The following is a 17,306-nucleotide window of genomic DNA, read 5'->3' on the forward strand; positions in this document are numbered from 1 at the left end:
TGGTCTAAACAAGCACCCACAGGTCTAAACAAGCACCCACAGGCCACAGGATATCTGCAGAAAAATGTTATTTAGGTATGAGAGGCCGTTGTTGCTGGGTGCCCTCTGCAATTCTCCGGGTGCCTAACTTGTTTAGGCAGTTTCATCCGGAGGACGAGGTGCACGGGGGTCAGGTGAGATGGGCCTCAGTCCGTCATCTCGGGTCTCAGGTGATCTCGTCTTCCGGTAGCCGTCTCGTGGGGGCTAGACATCAGTGCTGAGGGACCTAGAGAAACAATTCTCTAACTGGAACAAATGCTGTTACTGGGACAATAGGCATAGTTTGTTGCCTTTGTGGGGATCTCGTCCAAGGCTGTCAGTCGTAGGCGAAACAGTTTTCCTGCTAGCCTCCCCCATCTAATGAGAGGCGAGTGTGTGTAACGATGCCATTCCCCTTAACTCTAACGAGCTGTGAACAACCAAGCAGCAGTTTTCGCAGAAATGCCACACCAAGTTAGGGATACTGAACCCATCTTCTCCTGGGTTCCTCCAGCATTAGAACCCACGTTCATTAGAACCCACGTACTGATAGGGTCCCAAGTCGAAAGAAATCTACAGCACCCCCGCCTGGTGAGGCGCAGGAGGAGAACCTGAACGCCACCACACGGAGTGACCCCCAACTAAGGTGTAAACACCGAGCGTCGCCGGCGATCCACACCCGACACAGCTCCCCTGGCACTTTACAGTGAAGTGCTCCTATACTCGGTGATGACAGTGCTCCCTAAACCTCACGGTGAAGTGCCCACAGGTTCCCCCCTTACACAGTTCTCCCTGGACTCCCCCCCCCCCCCCCCCCCGCCCAAGTGGCAGATGACAGTCCAGGAACACATACTCCAGCGACGTCGGGTTAAACTACCCAGTCCTATGTAGACATGCCACTCGCGGGGCTCCGAGATGCAGCACCCCTGCTGGACCTGTCTGGCAAATGCAACTTCTCCAGGTAATAGCCCCGTCTCGGTAAAACCTTCGGACGGTGCCCCCGGCGCTCCTAACCTACTCAGGTCCTCGGGACAGTTGAGGTGTCAGGTAAGTGAGGGACGATCAGGGGGAGTGAGGCCCCACACTTAAAAACCTATCCACCGCTGCCCACTCGATGGGGGGCGGTGTAACCTACCCCCCACTGTCCACTTGATGGGGGCCGGTGTAACCTATCCACCGCTGCCCACGGGATGGGGGTGGTGTAACGTATCCATCGCTGCCCACTGGTTGGGGGGCGGTGTAACCTATCCACCGCTGCCCACTCGATGGGGTGGGGGGTGTAACCTATCCACCGTTGCCCACGGGATGGGGGGGGGGGGTATAACCTACCCCCCCCCCCCCCGGCTGCCACTGGATGGGAGGGGGAGGGGGGCGGTGTAACCTATCCACCGCTGCCCACTGGATGGGGGGCGGTGTGCAGGAGAAACATCACTTGTGACACTAGCTCTCCACATGTCAGTTGCTTAATTTAGAAACTGAACTTGTGGTCGATCTCGAACCCATTGTTGGTGTGACGACTTATACTGAATTTTGTAACTAACTCATCGATTGTAACTTGTTTAGCTAAATGAATTGTGGGGTTCAGTCCCTGAGCCCATTATGTGCCTCTGTAACCCACTACCGCCCACAGCATGGATATGGGGTGCATAATAAATGAACTAAACTTAACCTTTCAAATGTAGCAAGTGCATGAACAGGGATGGTTTATGTACTCTTGATTGAATGTACCATAGCGCAATAACGCCCAAATTTGACGTTAAATGTGGGTGGGAGCAGGAAAGAGTGGGCGGGGCCGCCCACAGCGGAGGGCGGGAGGGAGGCAAGGAACAGTTGCCAGATATGACTTATCATCGCCTTCACTGCCTCACGACCATTTAACGTCAGATTCGTTTGTTGACGTTCAAATGTCGCCAATATATAACACTGACGATTTATCTACAAAACTAACCCTTGGCTGAATGTACCTTAGCTTAAAAACGCCCAAATTTCCCGTGAGATGAGGTGGGAGAGGCTTGCTGCAATGGTGGTATTTGGCAACATAACAACCACCAACCATTGCTCGTCAACTTGCAAGCTTGCTAGTTGCTTAATTAGCCTCGCAACCCTTCATTTACCTCTCTAAACATCACCAACCTATATTTATTGACTTGATTTGGGCAATGAATGCACCTTGCAACGGATATTAAATAATAAACTTGACATATGGAGTAGTATTTTATACATTAACGCGATGTCATCAGTCGTCTTGAATAATTAAGATCTTGTAGTAAATAATACATTCTCATCATTTAATTCTAATTAGTCATTTTGGGGAGAATAACGTTATATATATTGTTCTCTGTTCTGTTCTCTGTTTTGTTTTCTGTTCGGTTCTATGTTCTCTGTTCTGTTCGGTTACGTTCTCTGCTTTCTGCTAAGTTCTCTGTTCTGTTGTCCTTTCTATTCCCTGTCCTGTTCTCTGTTCGGTTCCTTGTTCTGTTCTCCCTGTTCTCTGTTCTGCTCCGTTCTCTGTTCTGCTCCGTTCTCTGTTCCCTGCTCAGTTCTATGTTCTGTTTTCTTTTCTGGTCTCTGTTCTATTCTGTTTTCTGTTCTGTTCTATTTTCTGTTGTGTTCTGTTCTTTGTTCAGTTCAATGTTCTGTTCTGTTCTGTTCTCTCTTCTATTCTTGGTTCTCTATTCTAGGTTCTCTATTCTAGGTTCTCTGTTGTGTTCTAGGTTCTCAGTTGTGTTTTAGGTTCTCTGTTGTGTTCAAGGTTCTCTGATCTGTTACGTTAGGAGAGGAGAATAACATGATATAATGAGGACTGAAGCACGAGTTGGCGTTATTGCGTAAGACACTAGACATAGTTGCCAAATGTTGCTAGTTTTCAATTACTATGGCTGCAACCCATCCTCCAAATTGACAGTAAGGTTTAATACTAAGTGTAATAAGTACATTTCCTTACTGTCATACAATTTTTTTATACTTATTTTTACATGCAAAATATGCTAGGAAATAACAGAAGTACAGACAGAAAGGCAAGAGAAAAAAACAAAAAGAACAAAGTTATGCCCGAAGGGCCACAGAAAAAACGCAGAACACAGAACATAAAACAGAAATACTTGGTGAAACATATATGCGCTCGGTGATTGTACACTGGTCAACAATACACTGGAATAGTGACGCGTCAACGAATAAGCTGCACTGTCACTTAACATAAATAGTGAAAGTAGGATCATTTTAGCCCTGTAGTCTAGATGTACATTCATATTTCTCGGGAAAGTCTGCCTTCGGAAGCCGGACGCAATACCCTTCCCAAAGACTCGCAATAGCAGGATTAATAAGCGCACGAGGACGCGCCAACACATCCGGAAATCCAGTCATAAATTACTGGGAACCCACACAATATCTGGGCACACAGGGAGCGTCAACACCCGCTACTAGGATTTCTATTAGGATTAGGTGATTTCTATTAGGATTTCTAGGATGATTTCTACAAGGATTTCTAGGGGGGGGTTCCTAATAGGATTTCTAGTAGGATTCTTAGTAAGGTTTCTAGTAGGATTTCTAGGTGATTTATAGTAGGATTTCTAGGTGATTTATAGTAGGATTTCTAGGTGATTTATAGTAGGATTTCTAGGTGATTTATAGTAGGATATCTAGGTGATTTATAGTAAGATTTCTAGTAGGATTTCAATTAGGATTAGGTGATTTCTATTAGGATTTCTAGGATGATTTCTACAAGGATTTTCAGGGGGTTCCTAGTAGGATTTCTAGTAGGATTCTTAGTAAGGGTTCTAATAGGATTTCTATGTTTCTAGTAGGATTTCTAGGTGATTTCTAGTAGGATTTCTAGTAGGATTTCTAGTAGGATTCCTAGTAGGATTTCTAATATAATTTCTAGATAATTTCTAATACGATTCCTAGTAGGATTTCTAGTAGGAATCCTAGTAGTATTTCTAATAGGATTTCTAGGGAATTCCTAGTAGGATTTCTAGGTGATTTCTGTGAGCGGGCACCTGTGGGTGCCCGCACACACCTGTGGGTGCCCGCTCACACCTGTGGGTGCCCGCTCACACCTGTGGGTGCCCGCTCACACCTGTGGGTGCCCGCTCACACCTGTGGGTGCCCGCTCACACCTGTGGGTGCCCGCTCACACCTGTGGGTGCCCGCTCACACCTGTGGGTGCCCGCTCACACCTGTGGGTGCCCGCTCACACCTGTGGGTGCCCGCTCACACCTGTGGGTGCCCGCTCACACCTGTGGGTGCCCGCTCACACCTGTGGGTGCCCGCTCACACCTGTGGGTGCCCGCTCAGACCTGTGGGTGCCCGCTCAGACCTGTGGGTGCCCGCTGACACCTGTGGGTGCTCGCTCACACCTGTGGGTGCTCGCTCACACCTGTGGGTGCTCGCTCACACCTGTGGGTGCTCGCTCACACCTGTGGGTGCTCGCTCACACCTGTGGGTGCTCGCCCACACCTGTGGGTGCTCGCCCACACCTGTGGGTGCTCGCCCACACCTGTGGGTGCTCGCCCACACCTGTGGGTGCTCGCCCACACCTGTGGGTGCTCGCCCACACCTGTGGGTGCTCGCCCACACCTGTGGGTGCTCGCCCACACCTGTGGGTGCTCGCCCACACCTGTGGGTGCTCGCCCACACCTGTGGGTGCTCGCCCACACCTGTGGGTGCTCGCCCACACCTGTGGGTGCTCGCCCACACCTGTGGGTGCTCGCCCACACCTGTGGGTGCTCGCCCACACCTGTGGGTGCTCGCCCACACCTGTGGGTGCTCGCTCACACCTGTGGGTGCTCGCTCACACCTGTGGGTGCTCGCTCACACCTGTGGGTGCTCGCTCACACCTGTGGGTGTTCGCTAACACCTGTGGGTGTTCGCTCACACCTGTGGGTGCTCGCTCACAAACGTGTGGGTGCTCGCTCACACCTGTGGGTGTTCGCTCACACCTGTGGGTGCTCGCTCACACCTGTGGGTGCTCGCTCACACCTGTTGGTGCTTATTCACACCTGTTGGTGCTTATTCACACCTGTGGGTGCTCGCTCAGACCTGTGGGTGCTCGCTCAGACCTGTGGGTGCTCGCTCAGACCTGTGGGTGCTCGCTCAGACCTGTGGGTGCTCCCTCAGACCTGTGGGTGCTCCCTCAGACCTGTGGGTGCTCGCTCAGACCTGTGGGTGCTCGCTCAGACCTGTGGGTGCTCGCTCAGACCTATGGTGCTCGGCCACACCTGTGGGTGCTCGCGCACACCTGTGGGTGCTCGCGCACACCTGTGGGTGCTCGCGCACACCTGTGGGTGCTCGCGCACACCTGTGGGTGCTCGCGCACACCTGTGGGTGCTCGCGCACACCTGTGGGTGCTCGCGCACACCTGTGGGTGCCCGCGCACACCTGTGGGTGCCCGCGCACACCTGTGGGTGCCCGCTCACACCTGTGGGTGCCCGCTCACACCTGTGGGTGCCCGCTCACACCTGTGGGTGCCCGCTCACACCTGTGGGTGCCCGCTCACACCTGTGGGTGCCCGCTCACACCTGTGGGTGCCCGCTCACACCTGTGGGTGCCCGCTCACACCTGTGGGTGCCCGCTCACACCTGTTGGTGCCCGCTCACACCTGTGGGTGCCCGCTCACACCTGTGGGTGCCCGCTCACACCTGTGGGTGCCCGCTCACACCTGTGGGTGCCCGCTCACACCTGTGGGTGCCCGCTCACACCTGTGGGTGCCCGCTCACACCTGTGGGTGCCCGCTCACACCTGTGGGTGCCCGCTCACACCTGTGGGTGCCCGCTCACACCTGTGGGTGCCCGCTCAGACCTGTGGGTGCCCGCTCAGACCTGTGGGTGCCCGCTCACACCTGTGGGTGCCCGCTGACACCTGTGGGTGCCCGCTGACACCTGTTGGTGCCCGCTGACACCTGTGGGTGCCCGCTGACACCTGTGGGTGCTCGCTCACACCTGTGAGTTCTCGCTCACACCTGTGGGTGCTCGCTCACACCTGTGGGTGCTCGCTCACACCTGTGGGTGCTCGCCCACACCTGTGGGTGCTCGCCCACACCTGTGGGTGCTCGCCCACACCTGTGGGTGCTCGCCCACACCTGTGGGTGCTCGCTCACACCTGTGGGTGCTCGCTCACACCTGTGGGTGTTCGCTAACACCTGTGGGTGTTCGCTCACACCTGTGGGTGCTCGCTCACAAACGTGTGGGTGCTCGCTCACACCTGTGGGTGCTCGCTCACACCTGTTGGTGCTTATTCACACCTGTTGGTGCTTATTCACACCTGTGGGTGCTCGCTCAGACCTGTGGGTGCTCGCTCAGACCTGTGGGTGCTCCCTCAGACCTGTGGGTGCTCCCTCAGACCTGTGGGTGCTCCCTCAGACCTGTGGGTGCTCGCTCAGACCTGTGGGTGCTCGCTCAGACCTGTGGGTGCTCGCTCAGACCTGTGGGTGCTCGGTCAGACCTATGGTGCTCGGCCACACCTGTGGGTGCTCGCGCACACCTGTGGGTGCTCGCGCACACCTGTGGGTGCTCGCGCACACCTGTGGGTGCTCGCGCACACCTGTGGGTGCTCGCGCACACCTGTGGGTGCTCGCGCACACCTGTGGGTGCTCGCGCACACCTGTGGGTGCTCGCGCACACCTGTGGGTGCTCGCGCACACCTGTGGGTGCTCGCGCACACCTGTGGGTGCTCGCGCACACCTGTGGGTGCTCGCGCACACCTGTGGGTGCTCGCCCACACCTGTGGGTGCTCGCCCACACCTGTGGGTGCTCGCTCACACCATTGGATGCTCGCTCACACCTGTGGGTGCTCGCTCACACCTGTGGGTGCTCGCTCACACCTGTGAGTGCTCGCTCACACCTGTGGGTGCTCGCTCACACCTGTGGGTGCTCGCTCACACCTGTGGGTGCTCGCTCACACCTGTGGGTGCTCGCTCACACCTGTGGGTGCTCGCTCGAAACTGTGGGTGCTCGCTGACACCTGTGAGTGCTCGCTCACACCTGTGGGTGCTCGCTCAGAACTGTGGGTGCTCGCTCAGAACTGTGGGTGCTCGCTCAGACCTGTGGGTGCTCGCTCAGACCTGTGGGTGCCCGCTCAGACCTGTGGGTGCCCGCTCAGACCTGTGGGTGCCCGCTCAGACCTGTGGGTGCCCGCTCAGACCTGTGGGTGCCCGCTCAGACCTGTGGGTGCCCGCTCAGACCTGTGGGTGCCCGCTCAGACCTGTGGGTGCCCGCTCAGACCTGTGGGTGCCCGCTCAGACCTGTGGGTGCCCGCTCAGACCTGTGGGTGCCCGCTCAGACCTGTGGGTGCCCGCTCAGACCTGTGGGTGCCCGCTCAGACCTGTGGGTGCCCGCTCAGACCTGTGGGTGCCCGCTCAGACCTGTGGGTGCCCGCTCAGACCTGTGGGTGCCCGCTCAGACCTGTGGGTGCCCGCTCAGACCTGTGGGTGCCCGGTCACACCTGTGGGTGCCCGGTCACACCTGTGGGTGCCCGGTCACACCTGTGGGTGCCCGGTCACACCTGTGGGTGCCCGGTCACACCTGTGGGTGCCCGGTCACACCTGTGGGTGCCCGGTCACACCTGTGGGTGCCCGGTCACACCTGTGGGTGCCCGGTCACACCTGTGGGTGCCCGGTCACACCTGTGGGTGCCCGCTCAGACCTGTGGGTGCCCGGTCACACCTGTGGGTGCCCGCTCAGACCTGTGGGTGCCCGCTCAGACCTGTGGGTGCCCGCTCAGACCTGTGGGTGCCCGCTCAGACCTGTGGGTGCCCGCTCAGACCTGTGGGTGCCCGCTCAGACCTGTGGGTGCCCGCTCAGACCTGTGGGTGCCCGCTCAGACCTGTGGGTGCCCGCTCAGACCTGTGGGTGCCCGCTCAGACCTGTGGGTGCCCGCTCAGACCTGTGGGTGCCCGCTCACACCTGTGGGTGCCCGCTCACACCTGTGGGTGCTCGCTCACACCTGTGGGTGCTCGCTCACACCTGTGGGTGCTCGCTAACACCTGTGGGTGTTCGCTCACACCTGTGGGTGCTCGCTCACAAACGTGTGGGTGCTCGCTCACACCTGTGGGTGTTCGCTCACACCTGTGGGTGCTCGCTCACACCTGTGGGTGCCCGCTCACACCTGTGGGTGCCCGCTCACACCTGTGGGTGCTCGCTCACACCTGTGGGTGCTCGCTCACACCTGTGGGTGCTCGCTAACACCTGTGGGTGTTCGCTCACACCTGTGGGTGCTCGCTCACAAACGTGTGGGTGCTCGCTCACACCTGTGGGTGTTCGCTCACACCTGTGGGTGCTCGCTCACACCTGTGGGTGCTCGCTCACACCTGTGGGTGCTCGCTCACACCTGTGGGTGCTCGCTCACACCTGTGGGTGCTCGCTCACACCTGTGGGTGCTCGCCCACACCTGTGGGTGCTCGCTCACACATGTGGGTGCTCGCTCAGAACTGTGGGTGCTCGCTCAGAACTGTGGGTGCTCGCTCAGAACTGTGGGTGCTCGCTCAGAACTGTGGGTGCTCGCTCAGACCTGTGGGTGCTCGCTCAGACCTGTGGGTGCTCGCTCAGACCTGTGGGTGCTCGCTCAGACCTGTGGGTGCTCGCTCAGACCTGTGGGTGCTCGCTCAGACCTGTGGGTGCTCGCTCAGACCTGTGGGTGCTCGCTCAGACCTGTGGGTGCTCGCTCAGACCTGTGGGTGCTCGCTCACACCTGTGGGTGCTCGCTCACACCTGTGGGTGCTCGCTCACACCTGTGGGTGCTCGCTCACACCTGTTGGTGCTTATTCACACCTGTGGGTGCTCGCTCAGACCTGTGGGTGCTCGCTCAGACCTGTGGGTGCTCCCTCAGACCTGTGGGTGCTCCCCCAGACCTGTGGGTGCTCGCTCAGACCTGTGGGTGCTCCCTCAGACCTGTGGGTGCTCCCCCAGACCTGTGGGTGCTCGCTCAGACCTGTGGGTGCTCGCTCAGACCTGTGGGTGCTCGCTCAGACCTGTGGGTGCTCGGTCAGACCTATGGGTGCTCGGCCACACCTGTGGGTGCTCGCGCACACCTGTGGGTGCTCGCGCACACCTGTGGGTGCTCGCGCACACCTGTGGGTGCTCGCGCACACCTGTGGGTTCTCGCCCACACCTGTGGGTTCTCGCCCACACCTGTGGGTTCTCGCCCACACCTGTGGGTGCTCGCTCACACCATTGGATGCTCGCTCACACCTGTGGGTGCTCGCTCACACCTGTGGGTGCTCGCTCACACCTGTGAGTGCTCGCTCACACCTGTGAGTGCTCGCTCACACCTGTGGGTGCTCGCTCACACCTGTGGGTGCTCGCTCGAAACTGTGGGTGCTCGCTCACACCTGTGGGTGCTCGCTCAGAACTGTGGGTACTCGCTCAGACCTGTGGGTGCTCGCTCAGAACTGTGGGTGCCCGCTCACACCTGTGGGTGCCCGCTCACACCTGTGGGTGCCTGCTCCCACCTGTGGGTGCCCGCTCACACCTGTGGGTGCCCGCTCACACCTGTGGGTGCCCGCTCACACCTGTGGGTGCCCGCTCACACCTGTGGGTGCCCGCTCAGACCTGTGGGTGCTCGCTCAGACCTGTGGGTGCTCGCTCACACCTGTGGGTGCTCGCTCACACCTGTGGGTGCTCGCTCAGACCTGTGGGTGCTCGCTCAGACCTGTGGGTGCTCGCTCAGACCTGTGGGTGCTCGCTCAGACCTGTGGGTGCTCGCTCAGACCTGTGGGTGCTCGCTCAGACCTGTGGGTGCTCGCTCAGACCTGTGGGTGCTCGCTCAGACCTGTGGGTGCTCGCTCAGACCTGTGGGTGCTCGCTCACACCTGTGGGTGCTCGCTCACACCTGTGGGTGCTCGCTCACACCTGTGGGTGCTCGCTCACACCTGTGGGTGTTCGCTCACACCTGTGGGTGTTCGCTCACACCTGTGGGTGCTCGCTCACACCTGTGGGTGCTCGCTCACACCTGTGGGTGCTCGCTCACACCTGTGGGTGCTCGCTCACACCTGTGGGTGCTCGCTCACACCTGTGGGTGCTCGCTCACACCTGTGGGTGCTCGCTCACACCTGTGGGTGCTCGCTCACACCTGTGGGTGCTCGCTCACACCTGTGGGTGCTCGCTCACACCTGTGGGTGCTCGCTCAGACCTGTGGGTGCTCGCTCACACCTGTGGGTGCTCGCTCAGACCTGTGGGTTCTCGCTCACACCTGTTGGTGCTTTTTCACACCTGTGGGTGCTCGCTCAGACCTGTGGGTGCTCCCTCAGACCTGTGGGTGCTCCCTCAGACCTGTGGGTGCTCGCTCAGACCTGTGGGTGCTCGGTCAGACCTGTGGGTGCTCGGTCAGACCTTTGGGTGCTCGGCCAGACCTGTGGATGCTCGGTCACACCTGTGCGTGCTCGCGCACACCTGTGGGTGCTCGCGCACACCTGTGGGTGCTCGCGCACACCTGTGGGTTCTCGCCCACACCTGTGGATTCTCGCCCACACCTGTGGGTTCTCGCCCACACCTGTGGGTGCTCGCTAAAACCATTGGATGCTCGCTCACACCTGTGGGTGCTCGCTCACACCTGTGGGTGCTCGCTCACACCTGTGGGTGCTCGCTCACACCTGTGGGTGCTCGCTCACACCTGTGGGTGCTCGCTCGAAACTGTGGGTGCTCGCTCGAAACTGTGGGTGCTCGCTCGAAACTGTGGGTGCTCGCTCGAAACTGTGGGTGCTCGCTCACACCTGTGGGTGCTCGCTCACACCTGTGGGTGCTCGCTCACACCTGTGGGTGCTCGCTCACACCTGTGGGTGCTCGCTCACACCTGTGGGTGCTCGCTCACACCTGTGGGTGCTCGCTCACACCTGTGGGTGCTCGCTCACACCTGTGGGTGCTCGCTCACACCTGTGGGTGCTCGCTCACACCTGTGGGTGCTCGCTCACACCTGTGGGTGCTCGCTCACACCTGTGGGTGCTCGCTCACACCTGTGGGTGCTCGCTCACACCTGTGAGTGCTCGCTCACACCTGTGAGTGCTCGCTCACACCTGTGGGTGCTCGCTCAGACCTGTGGGTGCTCGCTCAGACCTGTGGGTGCTCCCTCAGACCTGTGGGTGCTCCCCCAGACCTGTGGGTGCTCGCTCAGACCTGTGGGTGCTCGCTCAGACCTGTGGGTGCTCGGTCAGACCTATGGGTGCTCGGCCACACCTGTGGGTGCTCGCGCACACCTGTGGGTGCTCGCGCACACCTGTGGGTGCTCGCGCACACCTGTGGGTGCTCGCGCACACCTGTGGGTTCTCGCCCACACCTGTGGGTTCTCGCCCACACCTGTGGGTGCTCGCTCACACCATTGGATGCTCGCTCACACCTGTGGGTGCTCGCTCACACCTGTGGGTGCTCGCTCACACCTGTGGGTGCTCGCTCACACCTGTGAGTGCTCGCTCACACCTGTGAGTGCTCGCTCACACCTGTGGGTGCTCGCTCACACCTGTGGGTGCTCGCTCGAAACTGTGGGTGCTCGCTGACACCTGTGGGTGCTCGCTCACACCTGTGGGTGCTCGCTCAGAACTGTGGGTGCTCGCTCAGAACTGTGGGTGCTCGCTCAGAACTGTGGATGCTCGCTCAGAACTGTGGGTGCTCGCTCACACCTGTGGGTGCCCGCTCACACCTGTGGGTGCCCGCTCACACCTGTGGGTGCCCGCTCACACCTGTGGGTGCCCGCTCACACCTGTGGGTGCCCGCTCACACCTGTGGGTGCCCGCTCACACCTGTGGGTGCCCGCTCAGACCTGTGGGTGCTCGCTCACACCTGTGGGTGCTCGCTCACACCTGTGGGTGCTCGCTCACACCTGTGGGTGCTCGCTCACACCTGTGGGTGCTCGCTCACACCTGTGGGTGCTCGCTCACACCTGTGGGTGCTCGCTCACACCTGTGGGTGCTCGCTCACACATGTGGGTGCTCGCTCACACATGTGGGTGCTCGCTCAGAACTGTGGGTGCTCGCTCAGAACTGTGGGTGCTCGCTCAGAACTGTGGGTGCTCGCTCAGACCTGTGGGTGCTCGCTCAGACCTGTGGGTGCTCGCTCAGACCTGTGGGTGCTCGCTCAGACCTGTGGGTGCTCGCTCAGACCTGTGGGTGCTCGCTCAGACCTGTGGGTGCTCGCTCAGACCTGTGGGTGCTCGCTCAGACCTGTGGGTGCTCGCTCAGACCTGTGGGTGCTCGCTCACACCTGTGGGTGCTCGCTCACACCTGTGGGTGCTCGCTCACACCTGTGGGTGCTCGCTCACACCTGTGAGTGCTTATTCACACCTGTATGTGCTCGCTCAGACCTGTGGGTGCTCGCTCACACCTGTGGGTGCTCGCTCACACCTGTGGGTGCTCGCTCACACCTGTGGGTGCTCGCTCACACCTGTGGGTGCTAGCTCAGACCTGTGGGTGCTTATTCACACCTGTGGGTGCTTATTCACACCTGTGGGTGCTCGCTCAGACCAGTGGGTTCTCGCTGACACCTGTGGGTTCTCGCTGACACCTGTGGGTGCTCGCTGACACCTGTGGGTGCTCGCTGACACCTGTGGGTGCTCGCTGACACCTGTGGGTGCTCGCTGACACCTGTGGGTGCTCGCTGACACCTGTGGGTGCTCGCTGACACCTGTGGGTGCTCGCTGACACCTGTGGGTGCTCGCTGACACCTGTGGGTGCTCGCTGACACCTGTGGGTGCTCGCTGACACCTGTGGGTGCTCGCTGACACCTGTGGGTGCTCGCTCGCACCTGTGGGTGCTCGCTCGCACCTGTGGGTGCTCGCCCACACCTGTGGGTGCTCGCCCACACCTGTGGGTGCTCGCCCACACCTGTGGGTGCTCGCCCACACCTGTGGGTGCTCGCTCACACCTGTGGGTGCTCGCTCACACCTGTGGGTGCTCGCTCACACCTGTGGGTGCTCGCTCACACCTGTGGGTGCTCGCTCACACCTGTGGGTGCTCGCTCACACCTGTCGGTGCTCGCTCACACCTGTGGGTGCTTATTCACACCTGTGGGTGCTCGCTCAGACCAGTGGGTGCTCGCTCACACCTGTGGGTGCTCGCTCACACCTGTGGGTGCTCGCTCACACCTGTGGGTGCTCGCACACACTTGTGGGTGCTCGCACACTTGTGGGTGCTCGCTCACACCTGTGGGTGCTCGCTCACACCTGTCGGTGCTCGCTTACACCTGTGGGTGCTTATTCACACCTGTGGGTGCTCGCTCAGACCAGTGGGTGCTCGCTCACACCTGTGGGTGCTCGCTCACACCTGTGGGTGCTCGCTCACACCTGTGGGTGCTCGCACACACCTGTGGGTGCTCGCACACACTTGTGGGTGCTCGCTCACACCTGTGGGTGCTCGCTCACACCTGTGGGTGCTCGCTCACACCTGTGGGTGCTCGCTCACACCTGTGGGTGCTCGCTCACACCTGTGGGTGCTCGCTCACACCTGTGGGTGCTCGCTCACACCTGTGGGTGCTCGCTCACACCTGTGGGTGCTCGCTCACACCTGTGGGTGCTCGCTCACACCTGTGGGTGCTCGCTCACACCTGTGGGTGCTCGCTCACACCTGTGGGTGCTCGCTCACACCTGTGGGTGCTCGCTCACACCTGTGGGTGCTCGCTCACACTTGTGGGTTCTCGCTCACACCTGTGGGTGCTCGCTCACACCATTCTAAGCTCGCTCACACACGTGTGGGTGCTCGCTCACACCTGTGGGTGCTCGCCCACACCTGTGGGTGCTCGCCCACACCTGTGGGTGCTCGCCCACACCTGTGGGTGCTCGCTCACACCTGTGGGTGCTCGCTCACACCTGTGGGTGCTCGCTCACACCTGTGGGTGCTCGCTCACACCTGTGGGTGCTCGCTCACACCTGTGGGTGCTCGCTCACACCTGTGGGTGCTCGCTCACACCTGTGGGTGCTCGCTCACACCTGTGGGTGCTCGCTGACACCTGTGGGTGCTCGCTGACACCTGTGGGTGCTCGCCCACACCTGTGGGTGCTCGCCCACACCTGTGGGTGCTCGCCCACACCTGTGGGTGCTCGCCCACACCTGTGGGTGCTCGCCCACACCTGAGGGTGCTCGCCCACACCTGTGGGTGCTCGCCCACACCTGAGGGTGCTCGCCCACATCTGTGGGTGCTCGCCCACACCTGTGGGTGCTCGCCCACACCTGTGGGTGCTCGCTCACACCTGTGGGTGCTCGCTCACACCTGTGGGTGCTCGCTCACACCTGTGGGTGCTCGCTCACACCTGTGGGTGCTCGCTCACACCTGTGGGTGCTCGCTCACACCTGTGGGTGCTCGCTCACACCTGTGGGTGCTCGCTCACACCTGTGGGTGCTCGCCCACACCTGTGGGTGCTCGCTCACACCTGTGGGTGCTCGCCCACACCTGTGGGTGCTCGCTCAGACCTTTGGGTGCTCGCTCAGACCTGTGGGTGCTCGCTCAGACCTGTGGGTGCTCGCTCAGACCTGTGGGTGCTCGCTCACACCTGTGGGTGCTCGCTCACACCTGTGGGTGCTCGCTCACACCTGTGGGTGCTCGCTCACACCTGTGGGTGCTCGCTCACACCTGTGGGTGCTCGCTCACACCTGTGGGTGCTCGCTCAGACCTGTGGGTGCTCGCTCAGACCTGTGGGTGCTCGCTCAGACCTGTGGGTGCTCGCTCAGACCTGTGGGTGCTCGCTCAGACCTGTGGGTGCTCGCTCAGACCTGTGGGTGCTCGCTCAGACCTGTGGGTGCTCGCTCAGACCTGTGGGTGCTCGCTCAGACCTGTGGGTGCTCCCTCACACCTGTGGGTGCTCGCTCAGACCTGTGGGTGCTCGCTCAGACCTGTGGGTGCTCGCTCAGACCTGTGGGTGCTCGCTCACACCTGTGGGTGCTCGCTCAGACCTGTGGGTGCTCGCTCAGACCTGTGGGTGCTCGCTCAGACCTGTGGGTGCTCGCTCACACCTGTGGGTGCTCGCTCAGACCTGTGGGTGCTCGCTCAGACCTGTGGGTGCTTATTCACACCTGTGGGTGCTTATTCACACCTGTGGGTGCTCGCTCAGACCAGTGGGTTCTCGCTCACACCTGTGGGTGCTCGCTCACACCTGTGGGTGCTCGCTCACACCTGTGGGTGCTCGCCCACACCTGTGGGTGCTCGCCCACACCTGTGGGTGCTCGCCCACACCTGTGGGTGCTCGCCCACACCTGTGGGTGCTCGCCCACACCTGTGGGTGCTCGCCCACACCTGTGGGTGCTCGCCCACACCTGTGGGTGCTCGCCCACACCTGTGGGTGCTCGCCCACACCTGTGGGTGCTCGCCCACACCTGAGGGTGCTCGCCCACACCTGTGGGTGCTCGCCCACACCTGTGGGTGCTCGCCCACACCTGTGGGTGCTCGCCCACACCTGTGGGTGCTCGCCCACACCTGTGGGTGCTCGCCCACACCTGTGGGTGCTCGCCCACACCTGTGGGTGCTCGCCCACACCTGTGGGTGCTCGCCCACACCTGTGGGTGCTCGCCCTCACCTGTGGGTGCTCGCCCTCACCTGTGGGTGCTCGCCCACACCTGTGGGTGCTTATTCACACCTGTGGGTGCTCGTTCAGACCAGTGGGTTCTCGCGCACACCTGTGGGTGCTCGCTCACACCTGTGGGTGCTCGCTCACACCTGTGGGTGCTCGCTCAGACCTGTTGGTGCTTATTCACACCTGTGGGTGCTCGCTCAGACCTGTGGGTGCTCGCTCAGACCTGTGGGTGCTCGCTCACACCATTGTATGCTCGCTCACACACGTGTGGGTGCTCGCTCACACCTGTGGGTACTCGCTCACACCTGTGGGTGCTCGCCCACACCTAAGGGTGCTCGCTCAGACCTGTGGGTGCTCGCTCAGACCTGTTGGTGCTTATTCACACCTGTGGGTGCTCGCTCAGACCTGTGGGTGCTCACTCAGACCTGTGGGTGCTCGCTCAGACCTGTGGGTGCTCGTTCAGACCAGTGGGTGCTCGTTCAGACCAGTGGGTGCTCGTTCAGACCAGTGGGTGCTCGTTCAGACCTGTGCGTGCTCGCTCAGACCTGTGGGTGCTCGCTCAGACCTGTTGGTGCTTATTCACACCTGTGGGTGCTCGCTCAGATCTGTGGGTGCTCGCTCAGACCTGTTGGTGCTTATTCACACCTGTGGGTGCTCGCTCAGACCTGTGGGTGTTCGCTCAGACCAGTGGGTGCTCGCTCAGACCAGTGGGTGCTCGCTCAGACCAGTGGGTGCTCGTTCAGACCTGTGGGTGCTCGTTCAGACCTGTGGGTGCTCGTTCAGACCTGTGGGTGCTCGTTCAGACCTGTGGGTGCTCGTTCAGACCTGTGGGTGCTCACTCAGACCTGTGGGTGCTCGTTCAGAGCTGTGGGTGCTCGTTCAGACCTGTGGGTGCTCGTTCAGACCTGTGGGTGCTCGTTCAGACCTGTGGGTGCTCGTTCAGACCTGTGGGTGCTCCCTCAGACCTGTGGGTGCTCCCTCAGACCTGTGGGTGCTCCCTCAGACCTGTGGGTGCTCCCTCAGACCTGTGGGTTCTCCCTCAGACCTGTGGGTGCTCCCTCAGACCTGTGGGTGCTCCTTCAGACCTGTGGGTGCTCCCTCAGACCTGTGGGTGCTCCCTCAGACCTGTGGGTGCTCCCTCAGACCTGTGGGTGCTCCCTCAGACCAGTGGGTTCACCCTCAGACCTGTGGGTGCTCGTTCAGACCAGTGGTTGCTCGTTCAGACCAGTGGCTGCTCGTTCAGACCTGTGGGTGCTCGTTCAGACCTGTGGGTGCTCGTTCAGACCTGTGGGTGCTCGTTCAGACCTGTGGGTGCTCGTTCAGACCTGTGGGTGCTCGTTCAGACCTGTGGGTGCTCGTTCAGACCTGTGGGTGCTCGCTCAGACCTGTGGGTGCTCGTTCAGACCTGTGGGTGCTCGCTCAGACCTGTGGGTGCTCGCTCAGACCAGTGGGTGCTCCCACAGACCTGTGGGTGCTCCCACAGACCTGTGGGTGCTCCCACAGACCTGTGGGTGCTCCCTCAGACCTGTGGGTGCTCCCTCAGACCTGTGGGTGCTCCCTCAGACCTGTGGGTGCTCCCTCAGACCAGTGGGTGCTCGTTCAGACCAGTGGGTGCTCGTTCAGACCAGTGGGTGCTCGTTCAGACCTGTGGGTGCTCGTTCAGACCTGTGGGTGCTCGGTCAGACCTGTGGGTGCTCGGTCAGACCTGTGGGTGCTCGCTCAGACCTGTGAATGCTCGCTCAGACCTGTGGGTGCCCGTTCAGACCAGTTGGTGCCCGTTCAGACCTGTGGGTGCTCGGTCAGACCT

At 60.6% G+C, this 17,306-nt stretch overlaps 1 protein-coding gene across 5 annotated transcripts in view; it reads left to right on the plus strand.

Moving 5' to 3' along the window:
- The first annotated feature begins 219 nt into the window (after positions 1–219).
- Positions 220–17,306, plus strand: part of LOC123746936 (heat shock protein 75 kDa, mitochondrial-like) — a 54,967-nt gene continuing 37,880 nt past the window's right edge. The window contains exon 1 of one of the 5 annotated variants that reach the window (XM_069337348.1): positions 220–979. In XM_069337348.1, the coding sequence (XP_069193449.1) occupies positions 934–979 (46 nt within the window). In that variant the 5' untranslated portion in view covers positions 220–933. Of the gene's footprint in view, positions 1,066–17,306 lie in introns of all 5 variants that reach the window. The other 4 variants (XM_069337347.1, XM_069337346.1, XM_069337345.1 and 1 more) reach the window with 4 other exon arrangements.

This window comes from Procambarus clarkii, chromosome 37 (assembly GCF_040958095.1).
Source record: "Procambarus clarkii isolate CNS0578487 chromosome 37, FALCON_Pclarkii_2.0, whole genome shotgun sequence".
In the NCBI taxonomy this organism is placed as follows: Eukaryota; Metazoa; Arthropoda; class Malacostraca; order Decapoda; family Cambaridae; genus Procambarus; species Procambarus clarkii.